The sequence below is a fragment of the Myodes glareolus genome, chromosome 5 (assembly GCF_982192425.1).
Source record: "Myodes glareolus chromosome 5, mMyoGla1.1, whole genome shotgun sequence".
Lineage (NCBI taxonomy): Eukaryota > Metazoa > Chordata > Mammalia > Rodentia > Cricetidae > Myodes > Myodes glareolus.
The window spans coordinates 73,678,017-73,693,376 of NC_142030.1; the positions used below are offsets into that span (position 1 = coordinate 73,678,017).

The window sequence follows — 15,360 nt, forward strand, 5'->3', positions numbered from 1 at the left end:
TTCCCATGCTTAGTGCCTCCTAATATTGCTGGAATGGATGAGCCCCAGGACTTCACGGTGTTAAGGAACAGACAGGTAACATTGGAGTGCAAATCGGATGCAGTGCCTCCACCCGTGATCATGTGGCTCAAAAATGGAGAGCGGTTACAGGTAAACCTTCTGCTTGACTCCGCAGATCATTTGTAAAAGGCAAAAACAGATGGGGAGCCTTTGCTAGGTACCCACACTCCAATCATTCCCTACACTTGGGTGATGCCTACCGCCAATAGAACATCAAGTCAGGATTCTCACTAGCCGTTTGCAACCAGATGAAAGCTGTCTCTGAAGACTCTGTTTATCCTAATTCTGGTAGTCACTAGCTTCAGAACAAGTTTTAAAGAGGACTGAGAAAGGCTTGATTTGAATCATCCACCTTGTCTTGCATTTCGTTGTTTAATGGAATTGGAGGCACTGTACCCTTGACTTAACCAGAGTCATTGAAACAGAGAAAAGGATCTTAACTATCACAAAAGCAAAACTAGTCAGATGGCAAGACTGGGGTTTGTTCTGGTGATTTTTGCTATGATAAAATATGGCTTGGAGTTTGGAGAGATGACACAGTATTCAGGAGTGCTTGCTGTTCGCTCAGAAGACCTGAGTTCAGCTTCTAGTGCCTTACAACCATCTGTAACTCAAGCTCCAGAGATCCAGTAATCCCTCCGGGCTCCACGAGCAAACTCACACACTTGCACATAGTACCTATACCCCCTTACACACACACACCACCACCACCACCACCACCACACCACACCAAAAAACTTTAAAATAAAAAAAGGGGGGGCTGGAGAGATGGCGCACAGGTTAAGAGTACTGCCTGCTCTTCCAAAAGTCCTGAGTTCAATTCCCAGCAACCACATGGTGGCTCACAACCATCTGTAATGGGGTCTGGTGCCCTCTTCTGGCCTGCAGGCATACAGACAGAATACTGTATACTAAATAAATAATTTTTTTAAAAAAAAAAACTTTAAAATAAGTAAGATAATGATTTATTTTATTTCGCTAACATTTTGATGATATGTTTTACTTTCTGAATCTAGGCAACACCTCGAGTAAGAATCCTATCTGGAGGGAGATACTTGCAAATTAATAATGCAGATCTGGGAGATACAGCCAACTATACCTGTGTTGCTAGCAACATCGCAGGAAAGACTACAAGAGAATTTATCCTCACTGTAAATGGTAAGAAAAATTACTTTTTCACAATTTGATTGTTTCATCAACACTATTAGAATAGATGATAATGTTTTTCAGGAGCTTATTAAGTGGGTCCTTGTGATCATGCTATTTACTTGGACATCGTTAGATTGATACTAGACCTATATTGCAAATTAATTCAACTCCAAACTGTAGATCTAGAGGTATATTTTAATATCATAGAGGAAACCACACACACACATGCGCACACACACACATAGGTACACATACATACCCCACAGAAACACACACACACATGCGTGCAAACACATGCACACACAGAATTATTAGCAGAACCAGTTGAGAGGAAACTATCGCACTATATCTGTGCATGACAAATGACCCATCATTTAGTTTGCCTTGATTGGTGGTGACTTGATAGCACACTGTACATATGCACAGGGTCACAATTTTCTTAAACACCATTATACTACTGTGGTTTTCTTAAACACGCACATCTAGGTGCCAAAACTTGCCAGTGTTCAGGAAGATATGGAGATTTCTCTCCATAATAGTCCCTTTGGATTTTAACACAAGAAATTTTACAACATACTGGATGACCCACACAGCTAATATCTCTAATACTAAAATTAAAGTTCAGGCTGTGTATTCCCACATGAACTCTATGATTAATAAAACGCCTGTTCTGGGACTCGCATGATTAACCACAGATGTGCTTTTCATTAAAACAGCCCACTTTCTGTTCTTTATTTAAAGCTAAGCTGTTCCAGCATTAACATTCTTTGTCCATTATTTGGCTAAAGAGAAATAAGAAATATCAACTTTAATTTGCATCAGACCAAAGCTGAATTTTACTCACGCCTCTCTCACAGAGAGCCAGATTTAACATACGGTCTCAGGGATTTAAATTCTCCCCATTTATTCTTTATTTTCAAATGCAGGCTGTCTTGAGTAAGACTTCAAGAGTTAGACTTTAATTCTATTTATTCTAACCTAGATTAGTGTAGACAAAGCTAATCACTTCACCTAAAGTTCTCGTTACATCTCCAGATTCTTAGCGAAGGCTGTGTTATTTGTTTTAACTAGACGCGTGTTTGTTTCTTGTTCAGTTCCTCCAAGCATCACTGGTGGTCCCCAGAGTCTTGTCACTCTCTTAAATAAGTCAGTTGTGCTGGAATGCTATGCTGAAGGTGTGCCAACCCCAAGGATAGCATGGAGAAAGGATGGGGCTGTGCTAGCTGGGAGCCACTCAAGGTAACACTGCTAAAAAGGGAAGAGAAATGCCGTAATGGGAAATCCAAGTTTTCAAATATTTTTTCTATAGCCATGATTTTGTTCTTGCTGTGTTTAGAATTAATATTTTCATCCTACAATGAGAATCAAAATGTAGCATTTCACAAGCATAATTCCCATGATTACAATCCATCAGGACCACAAGGCTGCTGCCGCACCTTCACTGCATCCCAGCCTTCCTCCAAGGGTCCTGTAAATGTCACCTGAGACAGGAAAAGACTCACAGTAGATTTTGCCAAGTCTTTAACTTTTATCTGAGTCACAGTGTAAATCATTGAAAAGGATGGATGCAAAAGGATGTATCTGTAATCTTTTTTATAGATACTCCATCTTGGAAAGTGGATTTCTTCATATTCAGTCAGCACATGTCACAGATACTGGTCGGTATTTGTGTATGGCAACCAATGTGGCTGGAACAGACCGTAGGCGAATAGATTTACAAGTCCATGGTAAATATACATTTACAAAAACCTCCAGGCTTTTGGTCAAGTGACTTTTGTTGCTGTTGTTGTTTTGGTTTTTTGTTTGTTTGTTTGTTTGTTGTAATGAAAATGAATGCACGCATGAAGACCGGCACCTCATAGTCTAAGTAAGCATATTCCACTGCAATATGAACAAGGCAAGGCCCACGATACCGCTTTACTGTGGGCTTGACCACCGTGCAGTTTGTGACACTTTGCTGTGGCCTAGTTATATGGCAAGTTACGAATGATAAATTTCAGGTCATCAGAAATACTGCATGTAACTTCCTAGTTGCTGAGTATGCTTCCTTCTCATGTTTTAGTTCCTCCTTCTATTGCTCCGGGTCCTACCAATATAACGGTAACCGTGAATGTCCAAACTACTCTGGCCTGTGAAGCTACTGGGATACCAAAACCATCAATCAACTGGAGAAAAAATGGGCAGCTTCTTAATGTGGATCAAAATCAAAATTCATACAGGTACGAATAATTCATTTATTTTAAATTTTTTTTATTTCAGCTGACACGAGACTATACAAAGAAATTCTGTCTCAAAAAACCGAAAGAAAGAAGGAGAGAGAGAGAAAGGAAGGAAGAAAGGGAGGGAGGGAGGGAGGGAGGGAGGGAGGGAGGGAGGGAGGGAGGGAGGGAGGGAGGGAAAAAGAAAGAAAACAGAAATATCCAAACTGACATCTAGAAACATTTTTTTTTAAATAACCAACATTTTAACCCCATCAGTGGGGCAGTAAATATATAAAGAATAAAGGATTAGCCAGTTGGTAAAAAATACTTCCCTTAATATGGAATTTAATTTTCAACCTATCTGTTTTTTTAATAAAAGGTGCAGCTTTTCTATACACACGCCCTGTGAGGCTGTTGGTGAGGTCTGTAGGTATGTTTATCCCAGGGTTTGTTTAGCACCCTCTGCAATTTTATATTGGCAATGGATAGAAACATTTTTGCGGAAAAGACAAACTATTCTGTAGAAGTCAAAATAAAAAGTTTGAGCTGCAAAATAAAAAAGCAAATTTGTGCCTTGAAATATAATGTAGATATTTGGCTGATTGGATAAGGGGAAGCAAACAGCATTTTCTCCGGTACTTACACTCTTCCAGTTTTCCTGCCAGAGCTTAAAATAATTCAGTGTATAATTACTAAATGGTAGACTTTAAGTCACTGGGAATTTCTGATGGATTAAGAGAGCAACATCCCTTTACCTCAGTTCAGCTAACGGTTAGTTACCCCATCAATTGATCTGCCAAACACTGCCTTGGTGATATTTTGACAAGAAGTGACTTTGATTTAGGAGGAAATACGAAACCAAGAGTAATTCCTCTGAAAGTCTGTCATATTTGCCTTTCTCATCCTTTTCATGTTTTGGCTTTGGACTCAGTCTACCTTGTGTGGAAAATGTACAGAGAGCATGTCAAATATACTTCCATTAAACCAAATTCCCTTCTTCTTTTTCCATTTCAAGTGTGCATGTATACATGTGTATAAATGTGTACACATGCATTTACATGTATAAGAGTGCATGTGGGCGTGTCCCAGGTCTGCCTAAGCTGATGTCAGGAATTCTCCTCAGTTGTTGTTCTATCTTATTCACAGTCTCGGGATCTCTCAGTCAAACCCACTTACCTCTAACAATTCTCGATAATCAGCTTACTCTGGGATTCCTGTCTGTTCTCGATAGCCAACTTACTCTGGCATCCCTGTCTGTTCTTGGTAGCCAGCTTACTCTGGGGTCCCTGACTCTGCCTTCCATGTCTAGAATGACAGGTGAGCCACTGTGTTGACTTGGCAATTATGTTGCTTACTGTGGATCTGAACTCTGGACCTCACATCTGTGAAGAAAGCCCTTTAACCATTAAACAGTCTCCCCTGCCCCGCATCAAACTATTGTTATTCCGGTACTGCAATTTGACAAAGACAGATTCTTTAATTTAAACTCACATTAAGTCATGTGTGAATATTTCTATGCCTCTCAAACACTCATTTTCATGTTTTAATTATAAATTAAGGAAAATTTACCAAGAGATTTACATAGCCACACATATTATATATGTTAAATATAAGTATTATACATTCTACATGCATTACCATTTGTATATATGTACATATATGTATATATATATATATGAACACACATACATGATACATCTTCAAAGGAGCCATGGCATGTAAAGAAGTATGTAAAGCAGGGGAAAAAAATGAATAGACCTCTACTTACTTACATGTCATATAAGTAATCAAATGACCACCAGCAAAGTTACTGGTAGATTTTAAGATGCTTTATGTGAAGCATTTCAGATGGAGCCAGGACACATTCCATGCTATTAAACCTCTGCTGTCAGTCTACTTTGTCCACTAAGAGAAGTAGTGTAATTATGACACATGTATTCAGAAAATGCAAGGGTCAGCGTTCAGGCAACTTGTCCAGGCAGTTGTTTCTCACTAACAAAGTTCAGATTCGTGACCATATAGAGTTCAGTTTTGACATGAAAATTTTATATCAGATAACAATGCTCATTTAACACTCAGCTAGTCTTGGTACCTTACTGTGCCGTCTGCAAAATGCTTGGAAGCTAAAGCATGGACTCTCACATTTGGAATCTCTCTTCTAGGCTCCTTTCTTCGGGTTCCCTTGTCATTATTTCCCCTTCTGTGGATGACACTGCCCGTTACGAGTGCACTGTGACGAGTGACGCTGGAGAGGACAAGAGAACAGTGGATCTCACTGTCCAAGGTAGAGCTAGCGTGGAAGTAGGCAGAATGACATCAGACAGCCTTTGTACGCCTACTTGACACCCACTCTCTGAGCACCAGGATGAAGAGGGACAAATTGGCTTTGGGAATGTGGAGGCAATGGAAAGTGTGTGGTTCTCTGTTGTTGCTGTTTCAGTCCCGCCCACCATAGCTGATGAGCCTATGGAGTTCCTGGTAACCAGACGGGCCCCAGCGGTCATGACTTGCACTGCTTCCGGAGTGCCAGTTCCCTCAATCCACTGGACCAAAAATGGCATAAGACTGCTTCCCAGAGGGGATGGCTATCGGATTCTAACCTCAGGTAACAAAAGCAAGCGTAGTCTGTGAGTTTACACTCCAGTCACGCTCACTGATTGGAGTCGTTAGCAAATGCCTAGGCTTTGTTACAACATAAGGAAAATGAAAAGAAAAAAACAAGCCTTTATTCCTAAAATGCAATTATGATAAGAAGGGGAAGAAGGTTTTTTTAAAGGAAACTAAAAACAAAATAACCTGTCATAGCTAAAACTTACCTAATAAGCATAGTTACATGTTCACTATGCAGGCTTAGAAATTCTCTACTTACCTAAGAGTCACACTTTTCTACTGACCAAATATAATGCTTATTTAAAAACCATGTTATGCAGAAGATGGAATTGTGCTTTCTTGAGACTATAGGACTAAACTGAGCCTCTGGTTTTTAAGGTTCATGTAACTTAGCAAAATGTTTGGGTGCTAAATATTATAATTTACTTTTTGACAATTATAATAGCCATGGTTTGAACAATTTGTAGTACTGAGGGGAAAATAACTAAATGAAAATACAAGTGATTATCACTAAAAATAGATCTTATACTAGGTAGGTATATCAGGGACAGATTGAGTAGCAACTCATGTCCTTAGATTTCAGGTGTATGTGTATATTGTTCTAAAAGAATTTGTGTATTTCTTTAATACACAGGAAACAATAGGACATTAACCAACAGCGTATAGCTTTGGTTTTAAGGCAGAAAATTTTGGTTATCTCTCGTGGATAAGTAGATTGTTTAAAATTCTATCATAAAACAGAAAGTGGCTACACTCTGTAATCACAAAGTTCTGTGCTAGGAAACAGTGTAGAACTCTCTTGGGATGATACATAGAGTTACCATAAAGTTGGCAGCCCCATCCAGGCTCTCAGTCCAAGGCCCATGAAATCCTGTCTGCACACAGGCTACCTTAGAGATGCTCATAGAGTCATCCACAGTAGCTGAAAAGGAGAGCCGTTCAGATGCCCATCAGCTGGTGAACGGATATACAAAAGTGGTATTGTCCACAAAGAGGAAACCTATCTGGCTGTAAAAAGGGATATGATATTGCACTTGATAAAATGAATAAATCTCAAAAACATGCTTATGTGAAATTAGTCAGTAACAAAAGCAACAAACCAGAGGATGTGATTCCTCCTTGGTGAAGCACTAGGAAAAGGCAAACCTGTGGAGATAGCAGGTAGATGGGTGTGGCCCAGAGCTGGGTCTGGAAGCTAGAAGTAATCACAAATAGACACCGGTCTTCTTGAGGTGTTTCTAAAATTAGGTTGCTGTTAATCAACTCTGCAAATATCAGAAGAAAACTCATTAAGTGGCATACTTGATTACTTGATGGCCTTTCTAGTAAGTAAAATGTGCGTCAGTAAAGCTATGACTAATTAAGTACTTGCTGGTGACTTCAAAAGAAACATGAGAAAGATATGACTTACTGAATTAGGAGAATAAAGATGCACTCTATATTAAAACGTTTTTTTCTGTGGGAGACAGAGACAGGAGGACTGTAAGTGCCAGGCCGGCTGGGTTACAAACAGTGTTTCAGGATGGTCTGTGTTCTGAAGCAAGACCCTGTCACAAAAACAAATAAGGAAAAGAAAAAAAAACTCTCTTTTTCCTATTAGGAGCAATTGAGATATTTGCTACCCAACTAAACCATGCAGGAAGATACACTTGCCTTGCTAGAAATGCAGCTGGCTCAGCGCACCGGCATGTAACCCTTCGTGTCCAAGGTATGGAAGGTCGTTTGTTCACTAAAATCTTGCTGGGTACGTGGAGTTCCAGCAAGCACCATAGACTAAAAGTGGAGGCAGGGATAATTATTTGTGTTCTTTTTTATACAAATAAATTAATTAATTTAATTATATTTTTGACAGAATTCTGAGATCATTTGTCTAAATGATCAAACCCTAACAATTTTTAGGTGTTATAAGTGGTTCCTTTTTATTTTAAATTTTTTATTCATTTTACATACCAACCACAGTTTCCCCTCCCTCCCCTCCTCTTGCTTCCCCCAATCTTCCCCCTACTCCATCCCACCCATCCACTCCTCAGAAAGGGTAAGGCCCTGACATGTTTAGTTTTAAAAAATGTTATTATGTCATAGTAGTGCCTTGGGAATATGGAAACCAGGAACATATTGTTCAATAGATGAAAATTACACATGGATGACAAACCACACAAAACAACCTAAAAAATATGTTTCTCCTTTGGTTTTTGTGATCTCTTCCAACATTGGTTTTTCCACCAGAGTTCTTTTACAACAGCTGGCATACAGCAAGATCTAAAGAACATAAGCAGGCCAGTTGTAGCTTTTGTCCTGTACAGTCAACTCACTGATGTCTGGGGATTGCGGATTTAGCACATTGAAGCTTGTCACTGTCACAGGCCATTGTGCTTCCTAATAAACAACGTTATTCCTTGTGGTGGTGGTTGACTTTTGCAGAACCTCCAGTCATTCAGCCCCAGCCAAGCGAATTGGATGTCATTCTCAACAACCCCATCTCACTTCCATGTGAAGCAACCGGGATACCAAGTCCATTTATTACTTGGCAAAAGGAAGGCATCAACGTCATTGCCTCAGGTACCTGCCGTGATTTCAGGGTAGATTAGTGCAGTCTATATAGTGCTTTGTCATTCAGGGATCTCTACGACTTTTTATATAGCAAAATAAATTTCTTTTCTCTCTGCCTTTGGCTATGGTATAGGCAAAAGCCTTGCTGTTCTTCCCAGTGGCAGCTTACAGATCTCCAGAGCTGTTCGAGAGGATGCTGGCACCTACATGTGTGTGGCTCAGAACCCTGCTGGCACAGCCTTGGGGAAAATCAAGCTGAATGTACAAGGTACTTGAGTAATTCATCTCAAATTTATTCATTGTCCTCAAATATGTGTGTAATGATCTATACTAATTCTTCATAGGAGATTGCTACGCTTGCTCTTCCCCACAGCTATCATGCCCCTTAGCTTGTGGTACTGTACCTTTTCCCCTAGAACCATCCTGTAGAAGATGGTGTAACAGGTTCTTTCCACACCATGTGAGAAAACGAGGAAACCCATCCCATCTTTAGCGTCTATGAAACTCTACTTGATTCAATAGCCACTTCTTTATGGATTCACTTTCTGTGGCTTTAGTTGCTCACAGTTAAACAGGCTTTTAAACTATGAAACGGGATATCCTAGAAAGGAACAACTTGTAAATTTTCATTTCTTCTGAATATAATAAAACCTCACCTTCAGTGTGAAGTATAAGTCTGACTGGCATGGTCGTGCTTCACAAACCGAGTCTCTGAGGCCCAGCATCAGATCACCTGTCGCAGGAGTTAGCACCTGTGTTCGTCCCCCGTCTTTACTTCAAGACAGCCTCAGACTACAAACGTTGTGACATGTCGCCCAAACTGAATGGTGTTTCCTGTGAGTGGCAAGTGTGAAAGTGTGGCATTTTTAGAGAGGATGGGATGACACAAGACCACAGTCTATCACTTGTCCTGCTTCATCTTGGGCCACTACTAACCACTTACTATACCCAAGTTATAAATTAAACTTCATCATAAGCATGGATATAGAGAAAATATAGGGCGCATGGAATTCTGTAGTATCAGTTTTAGACATCCACTGAGAGCTGTAGAGTATATCTACTATGAAGAGAGAGCAAATGTGTTTGTTCTTGTTTGTGATAACATATTTAATAAGATTGTTTTAGATTTGTTTCATTTTTATTTTTGTGTCTGCGTGTGTCTTTCTGTCTGTCTGTCTGTCTTTGTCTCTGTTTATCTGTCTGTGCGCATGTGCACATGAATACTGATGCCCACAGAAGCCAGAAGAGGGTGTCAGAACCCATGGAACTGGAGTTACAGACAGCTCTGAGCAGTCCAGTGTGGGTGCTGGGAACTGAATTCTGGTCTTCTGCCAGAGCAGCAAGTGTCACTTAGGTCACTTATCCAGCCCCTTTCGAGGGATTTTTAACAAGAAAAACAACCTGAAGCTGTTGAGATGCCACTTAATTAAATATACTGGTCACCAAGCCTAATGACCTGAGTTTAATGCCTTGAAACACATTATAGAAAGAGAGCACTCACTCCCACAATTGTTGACCTGAGTTTGATGCCTTGGAACATATTATAGAAGGAGAGTGCTCACTCCCACAATTGTTCTCTGAGCTCCACAAGTGAGCTGTGCAATGTGAGGGCGTGCACACACAAAGAATGGTAATAAAATATAATTTTAAAATTACAATAAAGCTCTACATTGCTACTTTGGTTACTCTGAAATATGTGTAGTGTCCACTTTAATAACTGCAACTAAACTAACTTGATGAAAAAGCAGGGATTATGCATGTGTGTGTGTGAGAGAGAGAGAGAGAGAGAGAGAGAGAGAGGGGGAGAGAGAGACAGACAGACAGACAGACAGACAGATGGAGAGAGGGAGGGAAAGAATTTTTCTTGTTAAACTGGCAGATTCATGATATAATTTCTTTGTCTTGAATGGAGTACTTTCTAGAATATGAAGTAAAATGGTAATAGGTTTCAATATACTGAATTTTAGTGAATTAATCCTGAATTTCCTCAAGTGTGTTTTTTTTTCCTGTAGAGAATTAACAAACACAATAACTGAAGCTCACATTCCTGTTACTTGACACCAATAACTGTATTCAGCACCAATAACTGGAAGTCCGTTAAACATTACAGACATGTGTCTTCTCTTATGCTTATTGTATGAGCAAAGAAGGAAACATAAACTACTTATAAATGGAATGATGATTAATTCTAGTGAGTTCTGTGCAAAAGAAACCAAAGACTGGAATGATGAATAATGTAAATAAGATAAACTGGGCCATTTTCTTAGGTCAGTGGATATGACTCTTTGGCGTAAGGTGAGATAATAAAACAACAATGAACAAAGGCAAGCCATCTTGTTAAAGTGTCTGTGCTAGTGTGACCAGACAGTGGTGAGCAAGGAGAGGGCAGAAAAGCATGAAAGAGAGTAGAGCCAACTGAGGAAGGATTGAGCACACTATAATGGGTTTGGCTTTCATTCTCTGCACAATGGGAAGGGTGCAGCCAGGACTAAACATTTTTATGTGCTCTGTAGATAATACCTTTGACGACCGGAAAAAGTGGAGTTGGAAGAGTGGTTAGACATGTCTAGTCAAGGTACCATGGTCTGAGAGACAGGGCCAGGCTATGAGCTGCCCGAGAGTTAGGAGTTAGGAGAGATCATTGTAGATGTCTTTGGAAGCGTAAATGTCAAGGCTGTGGTTTTTGAAGATTGGAAGGAGAGTCTTAGGTTTCTTGGGCTTCTGGGTTGAGCTTGAGGGACTGGAAATGCCATGAGGAAACACTAGGAGAAGGAAGCTTTGGTTTCTTTTTAATCGCGTTGAATGCAGAAATCTTTTAAAAATTCAGATGCAAATGTCAGCTAGAACATCGACTATGTATTAGAGTTCACAGCAGGTGTGTAGTGTAAGATCAAAGCTCATACACAGTCAGTGTTAAATCCAGAGACTAGCTTTGAGTCCCGAAGGAGAGCATGGACAGAGAAGAAGGCTAAGGATGAAGTCCTAGGACAGTGCCTTGCTTTGGACACAGGGAGGCAGAGGAAACCTGGTTAGAGGCTGGAGGAAAACAGTATTCAAGAAGAGAGTTGTTTTGAATGCACTGTAATTACAAAAAGACAGGAATTAAAATTATTCATTAGTTTCAGAAAGATTGTGGTCACAGAAAAGAAGCTTATGATTTGAAGTTTTCTTCACTAAATGGTTAAAACAGTTGAACAATGAGAAGACAAAGGCACACATTAAGTATTAGATAGTATTTAAGCACTTCACAAACAGAGAGAGATATCTGTAGCCTCAGAGGCTTGAGGGATTCTAGATAGGGTTATCTTTGTAAATAGTGTGTCACGGCAGGCAAACATTCAGCCAGGTAATGCTAGGTGCTATAAATAATCTTAGCACGGACATTTTAAGTACTTTTATGGTAGATGATTTAAGTCTTAGTAAAGGATCCTAAGCAGTTACTGTTGGGAATCCTTGGAAGGAAAATACTTAGCAGGTCTGAAATAAGGGGAAATTCTATATAGTTATTTTCTATAATCCATTTGTCTGTGCATTCATTTGTAAATATTGTACTGTGCTGAGACGTCATGATAAGCTCTCTGGAAAATGCATGGGCGAAAGTGTCTTTGAGCTGTGTAGCATTTCACGATGTTTGAAGGGCTCCATTTTAGAAGTTTGAGTACTCAAAGTGAGTCATAAACTTTGAGCATGCTTAGATACTTCTCTAGACACTCGTGAGTCTCTGAAATACTGTTCTGAATGAGACCTTTCTAAAATATATGCTTATCTTATATAAAATCAACTACTGCTTCCATTTGTTCATTTATAAAGACCAGTTTTCTGAAATAAACTCATGAGTTCTAATGTTCCAGACAAAACCAAACTACAGCACTCGATCCTGACAGCCTAGAGTCTCACAGTGTTGCTTTACTGCAGCAGAACTATGGGAAGTGATCTGTACACTCAGTTTGAACCTTCTGTCTTTTAGTTCCTCCAGCCATCAGTTCTCATCAGAAGGAATATGTCACTGCTGTGGATAAACCTGTCTCTCTACTGTGTGAGGCAGAGGGCTTCCCACCACCTGACATTACCTGGCATAAAGACGGGCATGCACTTACTGAATCCCTTCGCCAGCGCATCCTCAGCTCAGGCGCTCTGCAGATAGCGTTTGCTCAGCCTGATGATGCTGGTCAGTACACATGCATGGCAGCTAATGTGGCAGGATCAAGCAGCATGAGCACCACACTCACTGTCCACGGTAGGTTGCTTAAAATTATCAATTTCCATCTGTTGTGCCGCTGTGACAATGAGGAAAGATCGCCAAGAACAAATGCCATGACCGTCAAAACCAGAGTGTGTGGAGAACAGTGCCTGTGTGCTTGATCTTCAAGCCTGTGTGCCATAAGCTGTGTTTGCTTGTGTGTGCACACATCTGTGTGAGAGATGGCATCAGTACTTCCAGGAAAATCACCCCTTTTATACTGTGACTGTTTTATGTGGTGACCATGTGCATTTTGTGACTCTTCTGTTTTACTTCTTGAAGCGTCGTCATTTTGGCTCAAAAATAATCAGCATATGATCCAGATAATCCATGCAGTTTAAACCTTACAAGAACTAAAGATTCATTGTTTTAAGGCAACACAGTCTTTTTTCTTTTCTGTATGACCTTTTTTTCTTTCTTTGTATTAAGATGTTTAACAAACTATTTTAAAATCAGCATTAATGAGCTGGAGAGATGGCTCAGCCATTAAAAGCACTAGCTGTTCTTCTCAAGGACCCTGGTTCAATTCCCAGCACCCACACGGCAGTTCAAAGAAGTCTGTGACACCAGTTCAGGAGAACCAATACCTTCTTCTTCTGGCCTCTTTGGGCACTAGGCACAAACATACATACATAGATGAAAAATACTCAAGCACATAAAATATATCAAATATGTTTTAAAATAAAATAACTATCAGTATAAAAATGTTAGTTTTATTGTCTATTTCAAGATTAATGATAGGATCTCCACTAATGTCGCTGGTAGGAAACAATAGCAAATTAAACTTTCTCTAACTACTGTTTTTTTGGGACTAGCTTTTTTTTGTTGTTGTTAAGTGACGTTTGCTTTTTACTTTATTAAAAATTTGTAAAATCTTTATTTTTCAACTGCATCTGACTCTGCTTCACTTCATAGCAAGAAGTGATTATTTCAAGTAAAATTCTTTTTAATTAAATGAGTAATATACTCAAGTTAAAAAATCATCTTTTGTAAGTTTTCCAACTAGATTTCTTCTTTTTATTAATCCATTGAACTAGTAGTTATGCATTTATCCTTAAGAAAAAAAGTTCTTCTTTTTAAATATTTGTAGATATTTTATCAAAATTTCCCATGTGTCAAGTAACAACAAAACCATTAATAAGTTTTTTAAATGTAAGGGTAAATATCTGTGTGCACCAAGGTATACAATTAAGAGCAGACATTTTTAAAGGAACCATTAAAACCAAAACCCCAGTCATAGACAATTAAAAAGCAAACAAAAAACACTTCTTCTAGATAACAATTAGTTCTAATATATGGTTTATTTTTCAAATTAATTATAAACTATTTCTAAAATGAGGCCTTGATATTAAAAGTACCATATTTGGCTAAAGCTAATGTCACCTATAAAGTCATAGCCTTAATTTTTTATTTCAAATAAAGGACTAAAACTATGAACAAGTTATGGTAGCACTGGTCTGAAATTTGAGCACTTGAGAGTCTAGGCGAGAGAATCAGGGTTAAATCCTTGACTACTAGTGAGTTAGAGACCAACTTGTGCTATAAGAGATCCACTTTAGCAAACCAGCAAAAAAACTAAACAGGTGTGTGACTGTAGCCCTTACAAGAATGGAATCCACATCCAGTAATCAGCCAACACAAACTGGATTCCATGAAGTTTTTCTTCTTGTCTTTGTTAGTTTTGCGTTGTCTTTTTTTTTTTTTAAGAAAGAGAGAGCATCAAGTTGGATGGAGAGACAGATAGGAGAGGATCTGGGATGAGCTGGAAAAGGGGGATGAATATGATTGAAATTTATTGCACAAGATTCTGAAAGAATAAATAAAACATTACTTTAAAACAAAATAGTAAATGACTGGCACAAGATAAAGTCAGTTAAAAATTCTGTGGGTGAGGAACAACTACTAAACTTTGCCCCAGAGGAGGTGCCATTAAGAGTTGATGGCTGCAGGGAAAGGAAGAGTTAATTTTCTTTGGCGGGGTAGCCACTGGTGGGTTGCCCATGCCCCAGAGAATGCCCTTGTCAGCAACCATGAACTCAGTGGGTTAAAAGTAATATTTAGATAGATAAATAGATAATAGGTAGGTAGGTAGGTAGATAGATAGATAGATAGATAGATAGATAGATAGATAGATAGATAGATAGATAACTTGTGTATAAGTATCAGAGGGGATGGAGGTCACCAAAGACCAAGGCTTTCTAAATCAACATGACCAAAGCTCATATAAAGTCGCAGAGACTGAGGCAGCACGCACCAAGCCTGGACAAGTGTACACTAGGTCCTCTGTATATTTGCTATGACTTCCACTCTAATGTTTTCATGGAATTCCTGAATGTGTGAACGAGTGGGTCTCTGATTCTAATATGCTCTTTTCCTTCTGTTTACTTGTTTTGTCCAATCCCGGTGTGTTAGTTTCTGTCTCATCATTTTATTTTATTGTTTCTTAGAACCCTGTTTGATTCTAACGAGAGACAGAAAGGGAGTGAGTCCATATGGGAAGGGAGGATCTGGAAGGAGTAGGCGGAAGGGAAACCATGATCATGATATATT

The 15,360-nt window shown here is 39.2% G+C and overlaps 1 protein-coding gene across 2 annotated transcripts in view; it reads left to right on the forward strand.

The window, feature by feature from the left end:
• Hmcn1 (hemicentin 1) overlaps nt 1-15,360 on the forward strand; it is a 439,601-nt gene that overhangs the window by 366,132 nt on the left and 58,109 nt on the right. For both annotated transcript variants that reach the window (XM_048431021.3, XM_087906434.1), the window contains 11 exons: nt 14-150; nt 1,077-1,218; nt 2,304-2,448; nt 2,809-2,936; nt 3,272-3,428; nt 5,573-5,694; nt 5,851-6,015; nt 7,621-7,728; nt 8,442-8,579; nt 8,704-8,838; nt 12,538-12,807. In XM_048431021.3, the coding sequence (XP_048286978.3) occupies nt 14-150; nt 1,077-1,218; nt 2,304-2,448; nt 2,809-2,936; nt 3,272-3,428; nt 5,573-5,694; nt 5,851-6,015; nt 7,621-7,728; nt 8,442-8,579; nt 8,704-8,838; nt 12,538-12,807 (1,647 nt within the window). The remainder of the gene's footprint in view (nt 1-13; nt 151-1,076; nt 1,219-2,303; nt 2,449-2,808; nt 2,937-3,271; nt 3,429-5,572; nt 5,695-5,850; nt 6,016-7,620; nt 7,729-8,441; nt 8,580-8,703; nt 8,839-12,537; nt 12,808-15,360) is intronic.